Source organism: Phocoena sinus, chromosome 10 (genome assembly GCF_008692025.1).
Source record: "Phocoena sinus isolate mPhoSin1 chromosome 10, mPhoSin1.pri, whole genome shotgun sequence".
NCBI classification, from domain to species: domain Eukaryota; kingdom Metazoa; phylum Chordata; class Mammalia; order Artiodactyla; family Phocoenidae; genus Phocoena; species Phocoena sinus.
This window is the reverse complement of record NC_045772.1, coordinates 62,549,237-62,567,785: the sequence shown is the minus strand read 5'-3', so window position 1 is coordinate 62,567,785 and position 18,549 is coordinate 62,549,237. Positions and strand designations below refer to the sequence as shown.

General features: G+C 49.5%; 1 protein-coding gene and 1 non-coding gene across 2 annotated transcripts in view; one reads left to right on the top strand and one right to left on the bottom strand.

The window, feature by feature from the left end:
- Positions 1 to 18,549, bottom strand: part of GALNT6 (polypeptide N-acetylgalactosaminyltransferase 6) — a 35,285-nt gene that overhangs the window by 12,446 nt on the left and 4,290 nt on the right. The window contains exons 2-4 of the mRNA XM_032644898.1: positions 15,489 to 15,730; positions 10,428 to 11,020; positions 8,319 to 8,491 (exon numbers count right to left, since the gene is read on the bottom strand). Coding sequence (XP_032500789.1) covers positions 8,319 to 8,491; positions 10,428 to 10,918 — 664 coding nt within the window. The 5' untranslated portion in view covers positions 10,919 to 11,020; positions 15,489 to 15,730. The remainder of the gene's footprint in view (positions 1 to 8,318; positions 8,492 to 10,427; positions 11,021 to 15,488; positions 15,731 to 18,549) is intronic.
- LOC116761431 lies at positions 11,617 to 11,723 on the top strand. The gene has a single exon (XR_004351998.1). It is a non-coding gene; the product is annotated as a U6 spliceosomal RNA (small nuclear RNA).

Below are 18,549 nucleotides of genomic sequence, written 5' to 3'. Positions count from 1 at the left end.
CCTGCATTTTAACCTTCCCGCCCACACTGCGCTGAGCAACTCCACAGAAGCCCAAGGTCGGGGGTGGTGGTGGAAGGATGAGGTTCCCTGTGTGGTCCCACTGCACGTGGCCGCCTTGCCAGGACGTTCCACCGGCTCTGTTGGGCCCATCCTGTGTCTGCTTACTGGGGCGCCTTCTCTGATGTCTGAGACAGGACCTCAGAGTTGTTTCTTTGGTCTCAAATCAAGTATCAACTTCTGACAAAGGCTCTCAGATGCCCCTCTTGGTCTCTGCACCCTCTCAGCCCCCCATCTTTTCAGAGCTAGGCCTTGGGCCTCCCCTCCTTTCCACACCTGGGGGTTGTGGCAGTCATTTCTCCCTGTCTGAGTCCCTGTCTCCCAGGCTCTTCAGAGTAAGTCTGACAGGTAGAGCGGACACAAGTATTGATTTCTGGCTTCTGGGGCAGCAGCAAGAAGTCTTACTCTAATCCTCTTTTTTAAAACATAAATTTATTTATTTATTTTTGGCTACGTTGGATCTTCATTGCTGCGCGTGGGGTTTCTCTAGTTGTGGCGAGCGGGGGCTGCTCTTCATTGCGGTGCGTGTGCTTCTCATTGCGGTGGCTTCTCTCGCTGTGGAGCACAGGCTCTAGGTGCGTGGGCTTCAGTAGCTGTGGTTCGTGGGCTCAGCAGTTGTGGCTCGCAGACTCTAGAGCTCAGGCTTCAGTAGTTGTGGTGCACGGGCTTAGTTGCTCCGTGGCATGTGGGATCTTCCCAGACCAGGGCTCGAACCTGTGTCCCCTGCATTGGCAGGCGGATTCTTAACCACTGTGCCACCAGGGAAGTCCCTCCTCTAATCCTCTTTATTACCTCCTCTGCACATGGAATTCTTTAGGAAGATGAAAAGATGCTGAGCGGCTTTTTAATTACATTTAAAAACCACGTACCCAGCACCTCCGTGAGCTAGGCACAGTGTGTGCCTGGCCACCCAGGGAACGGGCCACGGCAGGGTAGGTAATGAGTGACCTGCTAGAAGTGGTGCAGGGCTGGGGGAGTCTCCAGGAGGGGGAATTGGAGGGGGTGGGGAAAGCGCTTTGAAGGGAGGGGTATCTGCTGAGATCTCCAGCTCCTTCTGAGAGAGGGCTCACTTCATGACTCTTGTTATTTAGTCAGAAATCCTCAGAGCATTAAATATAGCCCTATTCTGAAGCAATGCACCTCAGAACAGAGTTCAGATCTTAGTGATGTTTCAGTACCTGCTGTTTTGGTTTATCTGTGCCACTGTTCTGCTCCCCGCTGTGCAGAATGGAGTTGCCTGTGGTTTCAGGAGTGGCGGCGCGGGGCGGGTGTGGCGGCCGACTGTGTCCTTTCTCTTGAGGGCTGTGGGATCGGCCCAGAGCTTAGGCCTCGCTCTCAACGCAGTGTCACACAAACTGGGGTCCGAAGGCAGTTTTGTGGAGGCGTGACTGATCTCTCGCTCTACTCGTTTTGTTTTTCTTTTTGGCCACACCGCGTAGAATGAGGGATCTTAGTTCCCCCACCGGGGATGGAACCCGGGCCCCCTGCAGTGGAAACTCGGACTCTTAAGCACTGGACCGCAAGGGAAGTCACTCTCTCTACTTTGACACACTCACACACACACACACACACACACACACACGCAGCCCAAATACTTGAGCTCTACTATGTGCCACTCATGGAACTAAGTGCTTCTATGTTGACTTTTTTTTGCGGTACGCGGGCCTCTCACTGCTGTGGCCCCTCCCGTCGCGGAGCACAGGCTCCGGACGCGCAGGCTCAGCGGCCATGGCTCACGGGCCCAGCCGCTCCGCGGCACGTGGGATCTTCCCAGAATGGGGCACGAACCCGTGTCCCCTGCATCGGCAGGTGGACTCCCAACCGCTGCGCCACCAGGGAAGCCCTTAACTTTCTTATCTAATCTTCTCTGCGAAGATTAAAGCGCTATGAAATAGGGAGTACTGTCCCCCGTGTTTATGAATCAAAATTAGCCTCATTTGGCAGCTTCAGCCCAGCACTCACTTAGCAAACACCTGTGAACACACTGCCAGGTGCCAGCCACCATCCTGGGCAGGGAGGGCCGGGGTCTGGGTCCTGCCTTCACGGAGCTCCTAGGCTCATCCTCCAAGTACAGCCCCGAGTGCTGGCTCTAACAGGGAGGTGGGAGGATCCCCGTGCGGGGGACTTACCTTCTCGGCGCGGCTGCCGGCGGACATTTCCCCTGAGAACGTAACTGTGCTTACGGGAAGTTCATGGTGGTGGAGATAACCCAGGGACAAAACATCATAGGAAGTGGGTTTTGTGGTAAGAGCACGCCAAGCATTGAGCTGTGAACGTCAGGGCAGCCTGAGCTCTACAGAGCCCTTCTCCCACGCCTTCCCTCCAATCTCGGGTGGCTAGGTGGGACCTGGGAATTCTGAGGGTGAGCCTAAGGCCCTTTGATGGCGAGGGGCGGCGGGGTGAGATAGCTCTCCTAAGTCAGGCCCCTCCCTGGACCCACTGGACATAAACCCAAGAGCTGAGTGCAGCAGGGCCAAGTGTGGAAAGACAGACGGTCCCAACCATTTTCCCTTATGTCCCCTAGATGAGACCCTCCTCACTTAGGTTCAACACCACACCACCCCAGCCCGGCTTCATTCCTCATGGCTGGAGTCTATGAGACTCCTGTGACCCCCACACACACATGCCATACTCAGTGCCATGTCTGAAATACCATCTATATGCAGATGCTCCTGGGCCTTTTTTCCTGGCCTTGCCATCTTCACTTGGATGTCTAACAAAACCACAAGCCTAACACGCCTGAAATGGTGCCGCAGATTTCTTCCCTACCTGCCCTCCCAGCCTCCCCCCATGTAAATACATGGTACCAGCATCCCTCCAGCTGCTCTAAACTAGGAATCGTGCTGGATTCTCCCCCTCTCCCCCTCCACAAACAGTCCTTCAGCAAATATGGCCAGTTCTCTCTCTCCATCCCCACCGTCACTGCAGCAATCGTGTCTTAAGTGGTCTCCCGGCCTCTACTCTACACTCCTCTTCCCAATGTATTCGTGACATTGCAGCCACAGTGAGTTCTCTCTTAAAAGTATAAATCACATCATGTCACTACGGTGGTTTAAAACTGCACTTAAAAAACGAATCCAGGGCTTCCCTGGTGGCGCAGTGGTTGAGAGTCCACCTGCCGATGCAGGGGACACGGGTTCGTGCCCCGGCCCAGGGGGATCCCACATGCCGCGGAGCGGCTGGGCCCGTGAGCCATGGCCGCTGAGCCTGCGCGTCCGGAGCCTGTGCTCCGCAACGGGAGAGGCCACAGCAGTGAGAGGCCCACGTACAGAAAAAAAAAAAAAAGAATCCAAACAGTATGATGGTTCCTCAAAAAATTAAACAAAGAACTACCATATGATCCAGTAATTCCACTTCTGGGTATACAGCCAAAATAATTGAAAGCAGGGACTCAAAAAAATATTTGTACAGCCATGTTGATAGCAGCATTATTCACAATAGTCAAAAATGTGGAAACGATCCAAATGTCCACGGGTGGATGAATGTTGTGGTCTACACAAACAATGGTGTACTCAGCCTTAAAAAGGAAGCAAATTCTGACATGTGACAACATGGATGAACCTTGAAGACATTATGCTAAGTGAGATAAGCCAGACACAAAAGGTCACATACTGTATGATACCACCTATACAAGGTACCTCCAGTAGTCAAATTCATAGACAGAAAGTGGAATGGGGGTTGCCAGGGGTTGGGGGGCTAGGGAATGGGGAGTTATTGTTTAATGGGCATAGAGTTTCAATTTGGGAAGATGAAAGAGTTCTGGTGATGGTTTCACAACAATGAGAATGTATTTAATGCCAATGAACGGAACACTTAAAACCTGTGAAGATGGTAAATTTTATGTATATTTCACCACACACATTCAAAAATCCAAACACCACACTACTGCTTAAAAAGGTCTTGTGATTCAGTTCTGCTCACCTTTGTAAACTCACTTTGTATCAGTGCTGTTTCTGCTTCCTTGCTCGCTTCTCTGCAGCCATGCTGACCTTATTTCTGCCCCATTAACACACTAAGCCTCAGGGCCTTTGCGCTGGCTGTTCCCTTTGTGGGGAGGTTCAGAGTAGCCTTTCTTGGCTACTCTGACTAAAAAAGATGCCTAATTACTGAGTAGCCCATCACCTGCATTCTTATTTTTCTTCTAATTTAATTTCTTCATAGCACTTATTATTATCTGCAATTATTTATTTTCTGTCTTTCCCATTAAAAAAGTAAGCTCTAAAAAGAAAGACACCTTGTTCAACTGTTCACTGTTATACCCCTGGAGCCTGCCCAGGGTCTGGTGCTCAGTAGGTACTGATAAATACTATTAAGCACATCAGTGAACCGCCTTTATTTATGCTTCTCTTGTGGACTCTCCCTCTCTACTTTGGCTGCTGAAAAATCTAGAAACGAGAAACAAAACAGAAAGCCTTTCTTGTAGGGAGGACTTCCTCTCTTAACTTTTCCTCTCTCGTTTTATGCTGTTTTCATTTTATGCCCATCTATACTCTAGCCAGCCTCAAATCGAACTGCAATGGGGAAATTTTTCTTGATTAATCCTTTTGCAAGGAGAACAGGAGAAAGGAACGAGTGTAACACCCTTTGGGCGTATTCTACAATCCTCCCGCCCAGATGGAACATTTAGACACTGGGCTATATTTTCGAACCCAGATCGGGACTCATTATCAGCCTCTTTCCATCTCCAAGCGTGAGGATTAAACTGGCAGGTGAAACTGACATGCGGGAATAGAATTTCTTTATGGCGAAGAAAATATTGAATGGAAACTTTCCTAGAAAATCCAGGACATAGAGTTACTACAGAGACATCTTCCTATATTATACAACAAGGAAAGAGGTAAGAAATAGCAGTAATAAAGCAACTTTACTTGTTAGAATAGACACTGGAAGTTGTAATTCAACTAGAAGTGGAGGCTTTGAATAATTCCTAACTTGCATTACTGGTGTCTCTTAGGAGTTCAGGGGGCCACGAGAGGAACTGCCACTCACTTCAGTCCTGACCGGCCAGGGGAGATGGCAGTGGGGGAAATCATGGGCTAATCCAAAGTGCTCCCAGTGTCTCCTCCCCTGCGTTTCTCACAGTGTGTTTCCTGACTTCAGGAAACACACACCTCCTTTCCTTTCCTCTCCCTGCTGATTCCTCTTCCCTTCCTACAGCCCCTCTCCCAGGCCAACCCCGTCTCCCCACTCCTCCTCTCTCCTTGGGGAACTTGCTCACAGAGGATCCTATTCATATCTCAGCTCTCTGGGTCCTTGGTAAGTGTCTGATTTCCTCCCAACCATCTAGCGAATTCCCACAGGAGGGAGGCGTATGTTCTCCTACTCAGCCTCCCTGCCAAGGGCAGGGAAGGGCTTTGGACAAGGGGTTGCCGTGTCTGGGGCGTGGTAGACTGACAGGCTTGTTGGGGGGCAGGTTTTAGGAGCTTGTGGAATGTGCCAGACCAAGAGTGGCCCTCGGCTGCTGACCTGGCCATGCAGGAGGGAAGTCTGTGCCTGGGGACGGACTGTGAAGTGGGAAAGAAAAAGTTCCCCAGCCCGGCACAGGGCCTCTTTCTGATACCCGCCCCCCAGTATCAAATGCCCGTACACTTGTGGTCAAACCGTGCTGCCGGGCACCTGGATAGGAGGACAGAGAGCAAAGACATTGAATTTCAGCAGAGACACAGCCATTGTGTGTGTGTGTGTATAATGAGAGCCAGGTGATCTGATCAAATGGTCAAACGTGGACTGCAGAGATGTCTGACCACGGATCTGAGGGTTTTTTTCTTTCTTTGCCGAACTGAACATTGCTCAAAGTACCTCTAGAGTCCCAAAGCCCTCAAGGTAGGGTGGTTTATCCCGGGGTCCACAAGTTCCCTGGAATTACAGGCACAAATGTGGATCTGTGCACACTTGGGGCAGTTGTACACTGTTCTAGAGAGAGGGGCATAGGTTTTAACAGGTTGTCAAAGGAGGCCAGGACCCAGGAAACTAAGAATGGCTGGTTTCGGTTTTTCAGGCAGGTGATTCCGAGATGCTGGAGTTGACTGTATGAGAGAGTCCAGGGCAACAAGGGAGAGGCCACCAGAAGGAACCGGAACAGGTCGGGTGGCCCCAGAGGGGCAGGCTCTTTGCCAAGCCCATCCTACTAGGCACAGGCCACTCTGCCCTTTCAAAGCTGTCCGTGGCAGCCTGGCACTAAGTCACTGGCTGGCCTGGTCAGAGGAACTGCCCAACTGTGCCTTAGGGATGTACACAATTCTGAGTGACAAGTTGAAACTGTTTAGAACTTCCACCACGTGGGATTCAAGGGAAGAAGCTTCTGAGGGATGGGCTGCTCAGGGTTGTGAGGAGAAGGGTGATGAGAGAGCCCAGTTTGAGAGGAAGGGCAGCTGATACACTGGTTTCCACTCCTTACAAACTGCTACTGAGACTGCCCGGAGGCCATTCTCAAGCCCCAACCCTCTCCGCCAAACTCCCTGCCCTCCCTTTCCAGAAGCTAATCTCTCTGCTGTTTATCTACCAGACCCTTTCGCTGCATCCCTCGTACTTGTCTGCTTTTGTTTTGTAAGTGCTGCTAGGTGTCTGTCCTTCCCGGGGAAATGTGAGCTCCCTGAACAAATGGACGCAACAGTGCCCATGCTCAGCTTCGGCCCTAGTCCTCTTACCCAGAGGGCAGGAGGGGGCTGGGGGAGAGGAGGGGGCGTCAGCAGCTCCACTGGAGGGGCCGCACAGTTCCTGCCCTCGATACGGGAGCATGGGCACAGGAAGCCAACCCGGGAGAGCCCCAGCCCCCATGTGCCACCTGGGAGGAGGGCTCAGCTCCTGGAGGACCCCAGTCCACCGATGCATGGGTCCCGCAGTCCCTTTCCTAGTTCTGGCCCCGGCATCCCATGCTCAAGTGATTTATGAACTTCCTCTCTGGACTCGGGGTCCTCTTCCTCTCTTCCTGACAATTACCCTCCCCAAAGCTGCCATCCTTCTGAGATAAGGTCACCCTCCAGCTTAAGCACCTCCAATGATACCTCGTTTTATTTTGCCCCCCAAATAAATACTTTTAGCACGGCATGGATTTCATTCAACATCTTTTTAGTGTCATTTTCCACAGCACAAACACACTGATGTTTTTTTCCGGAAGTTCTCTCTTCCGGGACTGCCCTTCAACACCTCTTCTCTCCCTAAACACTCGGGCTTTCAGGCGCCGCTCTAATCTGGCCTCCATGGTGGACGGCCCCAGCCATGCCACACAGAAATAACACCTCCCATAGCGCCTTGCTCCCACACAAAGAATAAAATGAAACTAATGCACACGGAGCTCTTACTCAAGACTAAGTACTCTGTAGCGCATGAATGATCTAATTTTCCATCTATCTCTGAGCCCTCGGCCACCACTGTCTTCATTTTTAGAGGAGGGGACTGAGGTTCAGAGAGGCTAAGTGTCTCGCCCAAGGTCACAGAGCTAGGAAGAGTCAGAGCTGGGACTTGAGCTCCTGGGTGTCAGACTCTCAAGTCCATGCCCTTTCACGTCCGTTGGGGTGTGTTACAGGCCACACCATTGTGGTTGGTGCTGTTAGCAGTCATCTGACTACGGGAGCTGTTAGCCTACTCAGGGCAAGATGTCTCATTTGTCATTTGTCTTTTCTTTTGGCCACATGGCACGTGGGATCTTAGTTCCCCGACCAGGGATCGAACCTGGGCCCCCTGCATTGGAAGCGTGGAGTCTTACCCACTGGACTGCCAGGGAAGTCCCTCATCTGTCACTTGTCATACTATCCCCTATGCCTAAGTCAGTGCCAGGCACAAAGTACTCCGTAGATGTTTCTGGAATTGCTTTGAATGGTGGAAGTTTGGCAAGCAATCTCACTTGTCTATTACCAACTATAGCAAAGGGCTTCTGAGGTGGAATCTTCAAGAGCAAGGGAATGGTCTGGCAGGTAGGAAACAGAGGGAAGGCCGTCCCCACCCTCTGCCCTGCCCTGACCGCTCCTGGCATTTCTAACTTGGGGTTGGGCTTGGTAGCTCTAAGGGAGTCCTTGAAGCCAGAACTGCTAAGCTTTTGGAGCCTTGGGGGTAAAATGTGAATGAAGCTTGGGCTCTAGAAATGCGGTCTACCTGCCCCCTGGCCCCCACCTGCCTTCTTCCTGCTCCCAGCCTCTATGATGAGCTGTGATGCCAGACAACAGGCCATGAGGCAGTGCCTGTTCCCTCAGGAGCACCTGCCCTCTTTCACAGAATACCAGGGGAGACCCGAGGCCTCTCCTTGGGGGGCCCCCTAGCCTCACCTTCTGTGCTGGCATCATCCACCAGAATGATCTCCTTCAGCAGGACGGCTGGGGTGGTGTGCAGGACACTGTACACCGTCCGCAGCAGCGTGGACCAGGCCTCGTTGTGGAACACAATGATGACACTGGTGGCAGGCAGTGGGGGGCAGCGCCGGAACTTCTGGTTGACACATCTGCAAGGATGAACGTGTAGATACAGCTCTCCAGGTCCCTGGGAGTTCTGGGGGCAGGGAGGGCTTGGTCCAGATTCCTATAACCATCCTTTGCTCCTTGGATCCTCCAGCCTCCATTCCCCATTGGAGCTGGGAATAGCTGCTCCCTGTTTCCAGCTTCCCCCCATTTGCCACCTACTCTGAGCCTCTGCACAGGTCCTAACCAACCCACTCCAAAACCTGTCTTCCCCAGAGCTGGCTCGGTGCCCCAGCGGTGATGCTGAGGGCATCCCCCTCACTTCTCTCATCTGCTCTAGGAGTTCCCAGGGCTGACTCTCTCTTCCTCAGTGATATGTGTGCTGCATAAAGTGTAATCCAATCCAGAGGTCCCAGAGAGGAAGTAATAAAAGGCAACTCTGACATCTGAGAAAAGTGACTACAATTTCCATACTCAATAAGAGGAAAAGGCTTTTCTCTTTACAATGTACAGTTTCTCTCTAATCCATTTCCTCATGAATTCCCTGGAATCTGATACTATTATCACAAACAATTTCCTGTGACCTTTTCTCTGTCCTCATCCACTCCAGCCACTCTGTGGCACTTGGCCACACTGCCACCCTCTCTGACACGCCATCTCGGCTGGGGGCAGGAATGTGTGAATGCTGGATCTCAAGGAGTCATGCGGCCTAATGACATTTTTTTTTTTAATCATTATAGTTTTAAAAAATATATATTTATTTTATTCATTTATTTTGTTGCGACAGGTCTTAGTTGCGGCTTGTGGGCTCCTTAGTTGTGGCACATGGGCTCCTTGGTTGCAGCAGGTGGGCTCCTTAGTTGTGGCATGCGAACTGTTAGTTCTTAGAGAGAAACTGTACATTGTGTGACATACATTTGGGATCTAGTTCCTAGTGTGGCATGCATGTGGGATCTAGTTCCCTGACCAGGGATCAAACCCAGGCCCCCTGCATTGGGAGCATGGAGTCTTAACCACTGCGCCACCAGGGAAGTCCCTTGATGCCCTTTCTTAACCCCCTCTGCTGATCAGAGAGATTTCTCAGCAGCCTTCCAGAGGAGACTCCCAGACTTCCTCCACTGGCTGCCCTCACGCCCACTGCCCTTCCTTGCTAGGAGCCCTAATAACTTGGGGTGGTTCCATGTTCTAGGCCTTCAATACTAGGTCCTAGTCTGAGGAACCCCAGGTTCAAAGTCCTAAAGAATCATGAACTCGAGGACGGGAACTGCCATGTGAGAAAAGGCCAAAAAGGGTATTACTCTTGAGTTGGGAATGACAAAGTGTACATGAGAAAGACACAAAATCTTTGATGTGAGGACAGTATGAACACAGACTGAAGTGGCTACGGCTCGAAGATCTAAGAACTGGTTCATTGCCTGGGACTGAAAGTACAAACAGCTTCAAATAAAGATTGGAATGAATTCTTGGCCCTGTGAGTCTTCACTGAAAGAACCCAGGAGGTGTGGGGATAGTCCTGACCACCAGGGCTGCTGTTGAGAAATGCCCTTTGCCAGGAGCTCAGCTGCGGAGTCCTGCGGTCTCTGGGGCAGGCCTCAGCATGGGGCAAGGCCACCGAATATGTGGCCTGCAGTCAGGCCTTCCCAGTCACCCCTAGGCCACGTCTGGTCCCAGCCTGGACAGAGGTCCTTTTTCTGTACCCTGTCACCTTCACAATTGTGTTTCGCTCTCACAGGTCTCCCTGAGCCTCTGGCCTGACCATAATATGAACCCCACACAAAATCTTTGACGTGAGGATACAAAATCTTTTGTGCCCTGGGATAAGGGCAATCGATTAGGAAAAGTGAAGGCTTAGAGGAAATCCTTGCCCATACTCAAAAATCCCTGTCAGCCCTTTACCTGGTACTCAGCCCGTGGCCATGGCCATACCAGCCATGCCTTTGGCAGAGCCCTGGCCTCACCCCAGGACACGGCGCTACTTACTCAGGGGGTCGGGTGTCCGGGCCCAGGGCCCTCTGCAGGGAGATGCGGTCGCTGGCAAAGGCATTGAAGCAGTGCTTCTTATAGCCCTCTTTCTTTTCCTGGGTCTCCTGGGGCGTCCACTGTTTCTTCTGAAATGCTTTCCCATCTGCCCCAGGGCCATTGGGGTCCTGTGGTGGCCGTTCCCAGAAGGGCTTCAGCTCAGCTGGGGCATAGAACTCGGGGAGGCAGGTCCGGTTTGTAGAGGCCAGTGTCTGCTGGGGCTCCGGAGCCCTGATCTGGAACTTGGGCATCGAATCCCTAAGGTTGTGCATGGCCCCCAGCATGAGGTCCAGGACATGATCCTTCTGGCTCACCAAGGATTTCAGCCACGGTTTCTCTGTGGCCTGCTCCCTGCCGCTTACATCCCTCTGCAGGATGAAGAGGAAGAGCACGAAGGCGCTGCCCACCATGGCCAGGCGCACGGCCATGTAGCGTCTGCGGAGCAGCCTCATCCTCTGGAACCAGTGGAAACCCTGGCTGGCTCAGCTCCGAGCGCCGGCCTGGCCCTGCAAATAGCCTGACGGGTTGTGGTGGCCACACCCTGGGGCCTCGGCCTGAGAAGGGGGGGATGAGAGAGAGAAATGACCCAAGGCAGTGGTGGGGAGGGAGTCGGGGGATTCGGGGTTCGCGTCCAGGCTCTGCTGCTGGATGCTGACCTCACCTTAGCCCAGTCACATCACTTTCCTGCACCTAAATTTCCTCCATCCAAAGCATGAGGAAAATGGACTCTGTTTCTTTTCTGCCCTAAGATTCTGACATTCATGGATCTAGAGTAATTGGAACACTGAAACTCTACATAAAGAGATTTAATCAACTTAACCACTTTGAGAAACAGTTTGGCATTCTCTAGAAAAATTTAAAACGTACATACCCTATGACCCCACAATTCCTCTCCTGGTTTTATATCCCAGATAAACTCTGGCGCATGTATGCCAGGAGGCATGCACAAGAACGTTTCTAGCAGCACTGACGAAAAAGGCAAAAATCAGAAACAATCCAAATGTCTGTCAGCATTATAATGAATAAGTAGCGTGAAATATCCATGGCACAGAGGACTGCACGGCAGTGACAAAGAATGAGCCACTTCTACCTGCCACAACTTGAATGCAATGTTGAGTGAAAAAAATCACATTGCAGAAAGATCCATCCAGCGCTCTGTTCTGCAGCACATAGACTAAAATTGGAACGATACAGAGAAGATTAGCATGGCCCCTGTGCAAGGATGACACGCAAATTTGTGAAACGTTCCATATTTTTTGCAGCACTATTTACAACAGCCAGGACATGGAAGCAACCTAAGTGTCCATCGACAGATGAATGGATAAAGAAGATGTGGCACATTTATACAATGGAATATTACTCGGCCATAAAAAGAAACGAAATTGAGTTATTTGTAGTGAGGTGGGTGGACCTAGAGTCTGTCATACAGAGTGAAGCAAGTCAGAAAGAGAAAAACAAATACCGTATGCTAACACATGTATATGGAACCTAAACAAACAAATAAAAAAGGTTCTGAAGAACCTAGGGGCAGGCCAGAAATAAAGATGCAGATGTAGAGAATGGACTTGAGGACACAGGGAGGGGGAAGGGTAAGCTGGGATGAAGTGAGAGAGTGGCATTGACATATATACATTACCAAATGTAAAATAGATAGCTAGTGGGAAGCAGCTGCATAGCACAGGGAGATCAGCTCAGTGCTCTGTGACCACCTAGAGGGGTGGGATAGGGAGGATGGGAGGGAGATGCAAGAGGGAGGGATATGGGGATATATGTATATGTACAGCTGATTCACTTTGTTACGCAGCAGAAACTAACACACCATTGTAAAGCAATTATACTCCAATAAAGATGTTAAAAAAAAAAAGATACATGCAGTATGATTCCATTTATAGAAAATTTAAAAACACATAAAACTAAGCAACATATGTTTTATGAATACAAAAATGAATATGTGTGGGACTTCCCTGGTGGTCCAGTGGTTAGGACTCCGCGATTTCACTGCCATGGGCCCAGGTTCAATTCCTAGTCGGGGAACTAACGATTCCCGCAAGCCGAGAGGACTGGCCAAAAAAAAAAAAAAAAAAAAGGAATATGTGGTAGAGCTACATATAAAGAAAACTAAAGAAACAGTGAAACCGAAGTTTCTGAAGAGGGAGGAAAGATATGGGAATAAAGGCATACAGGAGACTTCAAAGTGAAGTGATTTTTTTTTAAAGTGGATGGTGGTGGGACTTCCCTGGTGATCCAGTGGGTAAGACTCCTCGCTCCCAATGTAGGGGGCCCAGGTTTGATCGCTGGTCAGGGAACTAGATCCCACATACATGCGGCAACTAAGAAGTCTGCATCCGTAACTAAAGATCCCTCATGCCGCAACTAAACAAGTTCCTGCATGCTGCGACTAAAAAAGATCCCGAGTGCCTCAACTAAGACCCTGAGCAGCTTAAATAAATATTAAAAAAAAACAGTGTATGGTGGTTGCTGGTGGCACTGCTCTTCTTTGTACCCTACACATATTTTATAAATATTCTTCTGTATCTGCTAATATTTAATAAAAAAAATCTTTTTAAAAATCTAAGATTCTAATGATAGCACCTTCTGGCAGGAACATGGCTTCCAGCATGTACCCCCACGTACGTGGTCCCAGACCTCAGAGGAAGAGTGATTGTAAAACTTTCTGTACACAGCTCTGCAAGTATAAGGCTCAGGGGTTAAGGACTAGACATTGGTGGCAACAAACCTGGGCACAAATTCTGGATCTGCCGCTTCTAATAATAACAACCTACTTCCTAGGGTTGTTTGTTGTAAGCACTAAGTTCAATGAAATAATTCATGGAAAAAGCTTAGCAGTCTCTGCACCCAGTAAGTGCTCTGAAAGTGTTAGTTTCTATCAGTAGCAGCTGTGTGACCCTTGGGCAAATGAGTTAATCTAAGCCTCAACTTCCTCATCTGTAAAGTGGGGGTAACTAATACCTAACCCACAGGGTGGTGGGAAGGATTAAATCAGAAATAATGTATGTAAAGTACCCGGCAGAGCGTCTGGCACAGACTCAGCCTTCAATTAGTTCTATTATTATCATTAATAAATCACTGCTCAGTTTCCCAGGAATTATCCTTAAACACCTGGTCCTCGGCCAAAGCCACACTCCTTACTCTGTCGTACTTAAAAGTAACTCCAGCTGAGCTGTGCTGTTATTTAAACATACAAGCTGCTGCCTATGGAGAAGGCTGGTGTTCGGAGTCACTTGGATCCACTTGGGGCACACGTGGCTGTCATGATATCAAGGGGGAACGGGGTCACTTTGGGTGGGGGGAGACAGGTCATTTTCTTTTAAAACGTCAGATGCAGCAGCAGAAGCAGCAGCAAAGATCAAATCAAATCAAATCAAATCTCTTTGAGTGTCTATTTTATATTAGGCGTTGTCTGGGAGACAGAAGAGATTTGTTCATTGTGCCAGTATTGACTGAGCTCCTGCTTCATGCCAGGTGCTCTGTCAGATGGAGGAGATACAGAGATGCGCAAGCCCAGCCTTCAAGGAGCGAACGGTCAACTGGGGGAGTCAAATTTTAAACAGAGATCACCCAGTGAGAAGACAGCATGAGAGAGGCACCCTCGGGGGCTGAAGGAGAGAGGATGAGGTCATGTCAGCCCGTGGGGGAGGGGGATGTTTGAGAAGCCCCTCAGGGGAGAAGCTTGGGCTGAGCACTAACACACAAGTAGGGGGTGGCCAGTGAGGCGAGCACATTTCAGGCAGAGGGAACAGCACACAGAAAGCCCTAGAGGCAGGAGACAGTGTGGCCCATCAGAGAATTCCAAGTAGTTTGGTTTGGTGGGAGTGTGAAGACTGATGGGAGTAGCAAATGATGGGTCTGGAGCGGTGGCTAAAACCAAGCCATCGTGGCAAGGAGTTTGCCCTTGACCTGAGGTATGGGGAGCGGTAAAGGATTAGTGGGAGCCCAGCATTACAGGAAGTGTAGTAGGACAGCTGGTGGAGCGTGTCCAGGAGATGGACCTAACTGGCAGCTGGAGGGCCAGTTAAGAGGAGCTTGGGGGTCTGACCCATGATAGCAGCAATACAGATGAGGAGGGAAGATATGGTGTTAGGAAAACTCCCTTGGGTGATGGGGTGGGACAATTCATCCCAGCTGGGACACAGACGGACAGAGAGAGGTGTGAGATCATCCCTCTCCCCATGGGATTTTAAAATCTAGTTAGAGAACAAGAACCGGTAGCACCGGGTTCAGGTGGCACCCATCCAGGGAGGGAACAGGGGTAGGAAAAAGATCTTTCACTGAATACCCTTTTGCACTCTGAACCCTGACTACATTACCTATTCAAAAATCAATAAAATTAGAACTGAAGAATAGCACAGACAAGTTGACAACGGTAGAGTTCCCTGTGGGCTTGAAGAAGGCTTCAAGGGGGAAATGGAGATTCAGCGTAGAGGTGGTGTCCTGTCCCAGGGGTTGCTGGGCCGGCACAAAGGGTTCTGCCCGACACTGACACCTTACCAGTTCTGCAACTGCCCCAGCTAAGCAAAGACTGAGGGCCGCAGAATGGGGAAGTGTTCGCCATGACACTGTTGAGCCGTCCTGCAGGCAGCATCTTCCCTGATACTTTGTCTACGTTCCACTCCAGCAAGAAAGAGGGAGCACAGTTAGAAACAAAGGCGTGGTACAGGCATATCTCGGAGATATTGTGGGTTCAGTTTCAGACCACTGCAAGAAAGTGAGTCACACAATTTTCTGATTTCCCAGTACATATAATGGTTATGTTTATACTATACTGTAGTCTATTAAGTGTGCAATAGCATTACGTCAAAGAAAACGGAAAAAACCTTAATTAAAAATTAACGCTGTTGGGAAAATGGCAATGACAGACTTGCTCAACACAGGGTTGCCACAAACCTTCAATTTACAAAAAAACCCTGCAGTATCTGTGAAGCAAAATAAAGCAAAGCACAATAAAACGAGGTATGCCTGTAAAGCTTAGTTACCAGCTGTTGCCAAGTGCTTAAGACTCACCTCTTCCAGGAAGGCCTCCCTGACTGACTCACACAGAATCACCCAGGTCACTCCAACTCCCTCATCCTGGCATTGCCTTGTAGTCCCTTGCAGTGTGGTTTCCCTTTGTTCCTTTTTTTCCCTCCTGGAGAGAGACTTGAGATTAAGTTGAGCGCTTCCCAGGCATCTGCTCTCTCGATCCAACCCGGCTGTCTAAGTCTTTCTCTCTGGTGCCTGCAGTTCCTCAAGGTACTAACCAAATCCTAAAATGAAACAAGACACCTGTGATTAGCCTTGGCAGTAAGGGACTCAGTCTCTGGTTTGTTTGCTCAGCATGCGAGAGATGGGAGAGTCCCTTAGAATGGACACATAATCTGATTCCGATGGAAGTCAGAAGACTTTGGGTTTAAGGATTCCTGCTCTCTGCGTAAGAGACGATTCCCAGAAGTGTGGCTGGCAAGATCGGGGAGGTCACCAGCCTTGGGGAAGAAACAGCCCCTATTGTACACAGTCCTTTGTCAAGAGCAGGGCTTCACATGGTCCTCCCTGCAGTGTAGCTCCCTCACCTTCAGGCTGGACACCAGGTCCACTGGCAAGTATGCCCATTGGCCCTCACCCACTCATTCCCCACCTGCTGCTGCTGGGTGTTCATTCCTAACTCTTTTTCCTCCAACCACCCTTGGGATTGCAACACATCAGACCATCTCGGTTTTAGTAGCGAGATGACGCCAGAAATCCTCTTATTCTAGGAAGACAAATTGGACCTGTTTTCCTGGCCTCACCAGTCAGAACACAAACTTACCTTCTGTCCCTGGTATAAGGGAACTAAGGCTTCACCCAGTGCATTGTCTATCAAACTGTTGATTGCAACTCATTATAGGATTGTTAAATAAATTTAAAGTGTTGTAAGTCAGCATGAAAAAAAAAATTCTTTCAAAGATCAGACTAGGGCTTCCCCAGTGGCGCAGTGGTTAAGAATCCGCCTGCCAATGCAGGGGTCATGGGTTTAAGCCCTGGTCTGGGAAGATCCCACATGCCATGGAGCAACTAGGCCTGTGCGTCACAACTACTGAGCCTGTGCTCTAGAGCCCGTGAGCCACAACTACTGAGCCTGCGGGCCAGAACTACTGAAGCCCACACGCCTAGAGCCCACGCTCTGCAACAGAAGCCACCACAATGAGCAGCCTGTGCACTGCAACGAAGAGTAGCCCCCGCTCGCTGCAAAGCCTGGGCGTTGCAACGAAGACCCTACGCAGCCAAAAGTAAAAAAATTAAAAAAAATAAATAAATGTATTAAAAAAAGAAAAAGATTAGACTAGACTAGAACAAAAAAGAAAATACCAACTGCCATTACATCACATGTAACATGGGTAAGTACTGTTTCGTTCAAATTTCATTTCAGTTATTATAAATACGTATATAGAGTGTACTGAAAGTTCAGGTAGAAACCAGGTAGTATGGTTTTAAGCTTTAATAACTTCAGAAGTATAAATGCTACAGACTTACAAAGAACATCATTTGAAAGTTTTATTTAAATTTCTTTCACCTTATTTTTATGAATTTTGAATAATGTATTTTTATTTTAATGTTTGTCTCTGTCCACTGAAGATGATAAATATTTCCTGATACAAAACTAAAATGAAAAAATTGTTATTCAAAATTCACATAGGTAAAAGAAATTTAAATTATTACGTTTTCAAATGATGTTTTTTGTTAGTTTGTAGAATTCATACCTCTTATGCGATTAAAGTGTAAAACTTTTCTAAGGATATTCCCTGGTGGTCCAGTGGTTAGGACTCGGCACTTTCACTGCTGGGGCCTGGGTTTATACTTCTACTTTGGCCTTATCACAGTCTGTCCTCTCTCACACCTTTGTGAACTCCTGGACCAGAAAGGACAGGTTATTTTCACCTTTTTAATCACTTGCAAAGTCTAGCACAAAGTTCGTATGTAGCAGGTATTCCATACACCCTTGTTAAATGAGATGAGGCCGGTGGGGTTAACGTGACCCCTTTAAAGCTACAAGGGTGAGGGCTGGCTTCACTAAATGATGTTTTGAATGCACTTCCGGCCAACAAGCATGTGAGTTACATGATCTGTTGTTACACACCAGCGTGGCACTTAGACTAGGTCTGAGTCCACTACTCTCGTTTGACAGTGAGGCCAGAGTGGTTAGGTGACTTCTCTTGTGTCACACAGCTCACAGCTCTCCCAACTCCCAGGCCACTGCTCTGTTCCCACCCTCTTACCTCCCCCTTGGAGGTCACCTGGGGAGTTTGGGGACCAGGTTTGGCTCTCCTGAGCCTGGGGCATGGCAATTTTCCAGAACCTCCCAATTCCACTCATAGACAACCCCCCGGCCTCTACCCCTCCCTCTTCCCCTCCCCCCTCCTCCCACCACCCGCCAGGGCTTGCCCTCCTCCAACTCCCACCTAGGACTACAAATGCTTTAAAGATGCCGCAAATCAAAGTCCCAGGTAAAGTTTCGCCTTTTGTGAAAGCGGGGGGTGGGGGTGGGGGTGGGGGGGTGTTAGTTACCAAGGACGTGCTCTTGCTGGCCAGGTGGCCTCTTGTAACAAAGTTTCTTTCTGTTTATCAGTGGAGCGGCTGACCTGGAGACGTGGGGACCAGGAAGTCAGCAGTGGCAACACCACCAACAGGGATGTTTGCTCAGGTTGGTCAGACTACCTACCGTTCAATTACAGGTTTATTCTTTGAATAGTGATGACTGTTGCCGCTCTCACTGGGAGCATGTGTGTGGAGGAGCTAACACCACGCTGGGGGTGGGGGGACGACAGGTCAATTTCAAGCTACTGGTTGGGGGGAGGGAGCCAAGAGGCTGTTTTGGACAAATGATTCTCCGTTTCTTCCCTGCCAGCACTTTCTGGACATCAAACCCTGCCTGCATTTCACTTCCTCTCTTCTCATGCTGTGAACAAAGTAGCAAACTATCTGGTCCCAACTCCTCCTCCTACCTCTGACCCTTTGAATTACAGAATGCTGGGAGGTTTTCACTTTTCTCCATAATTACACTTTGAAGACACTTCAGCTTTCCCCCAAGACTAAAGCTACAGTACGTGGT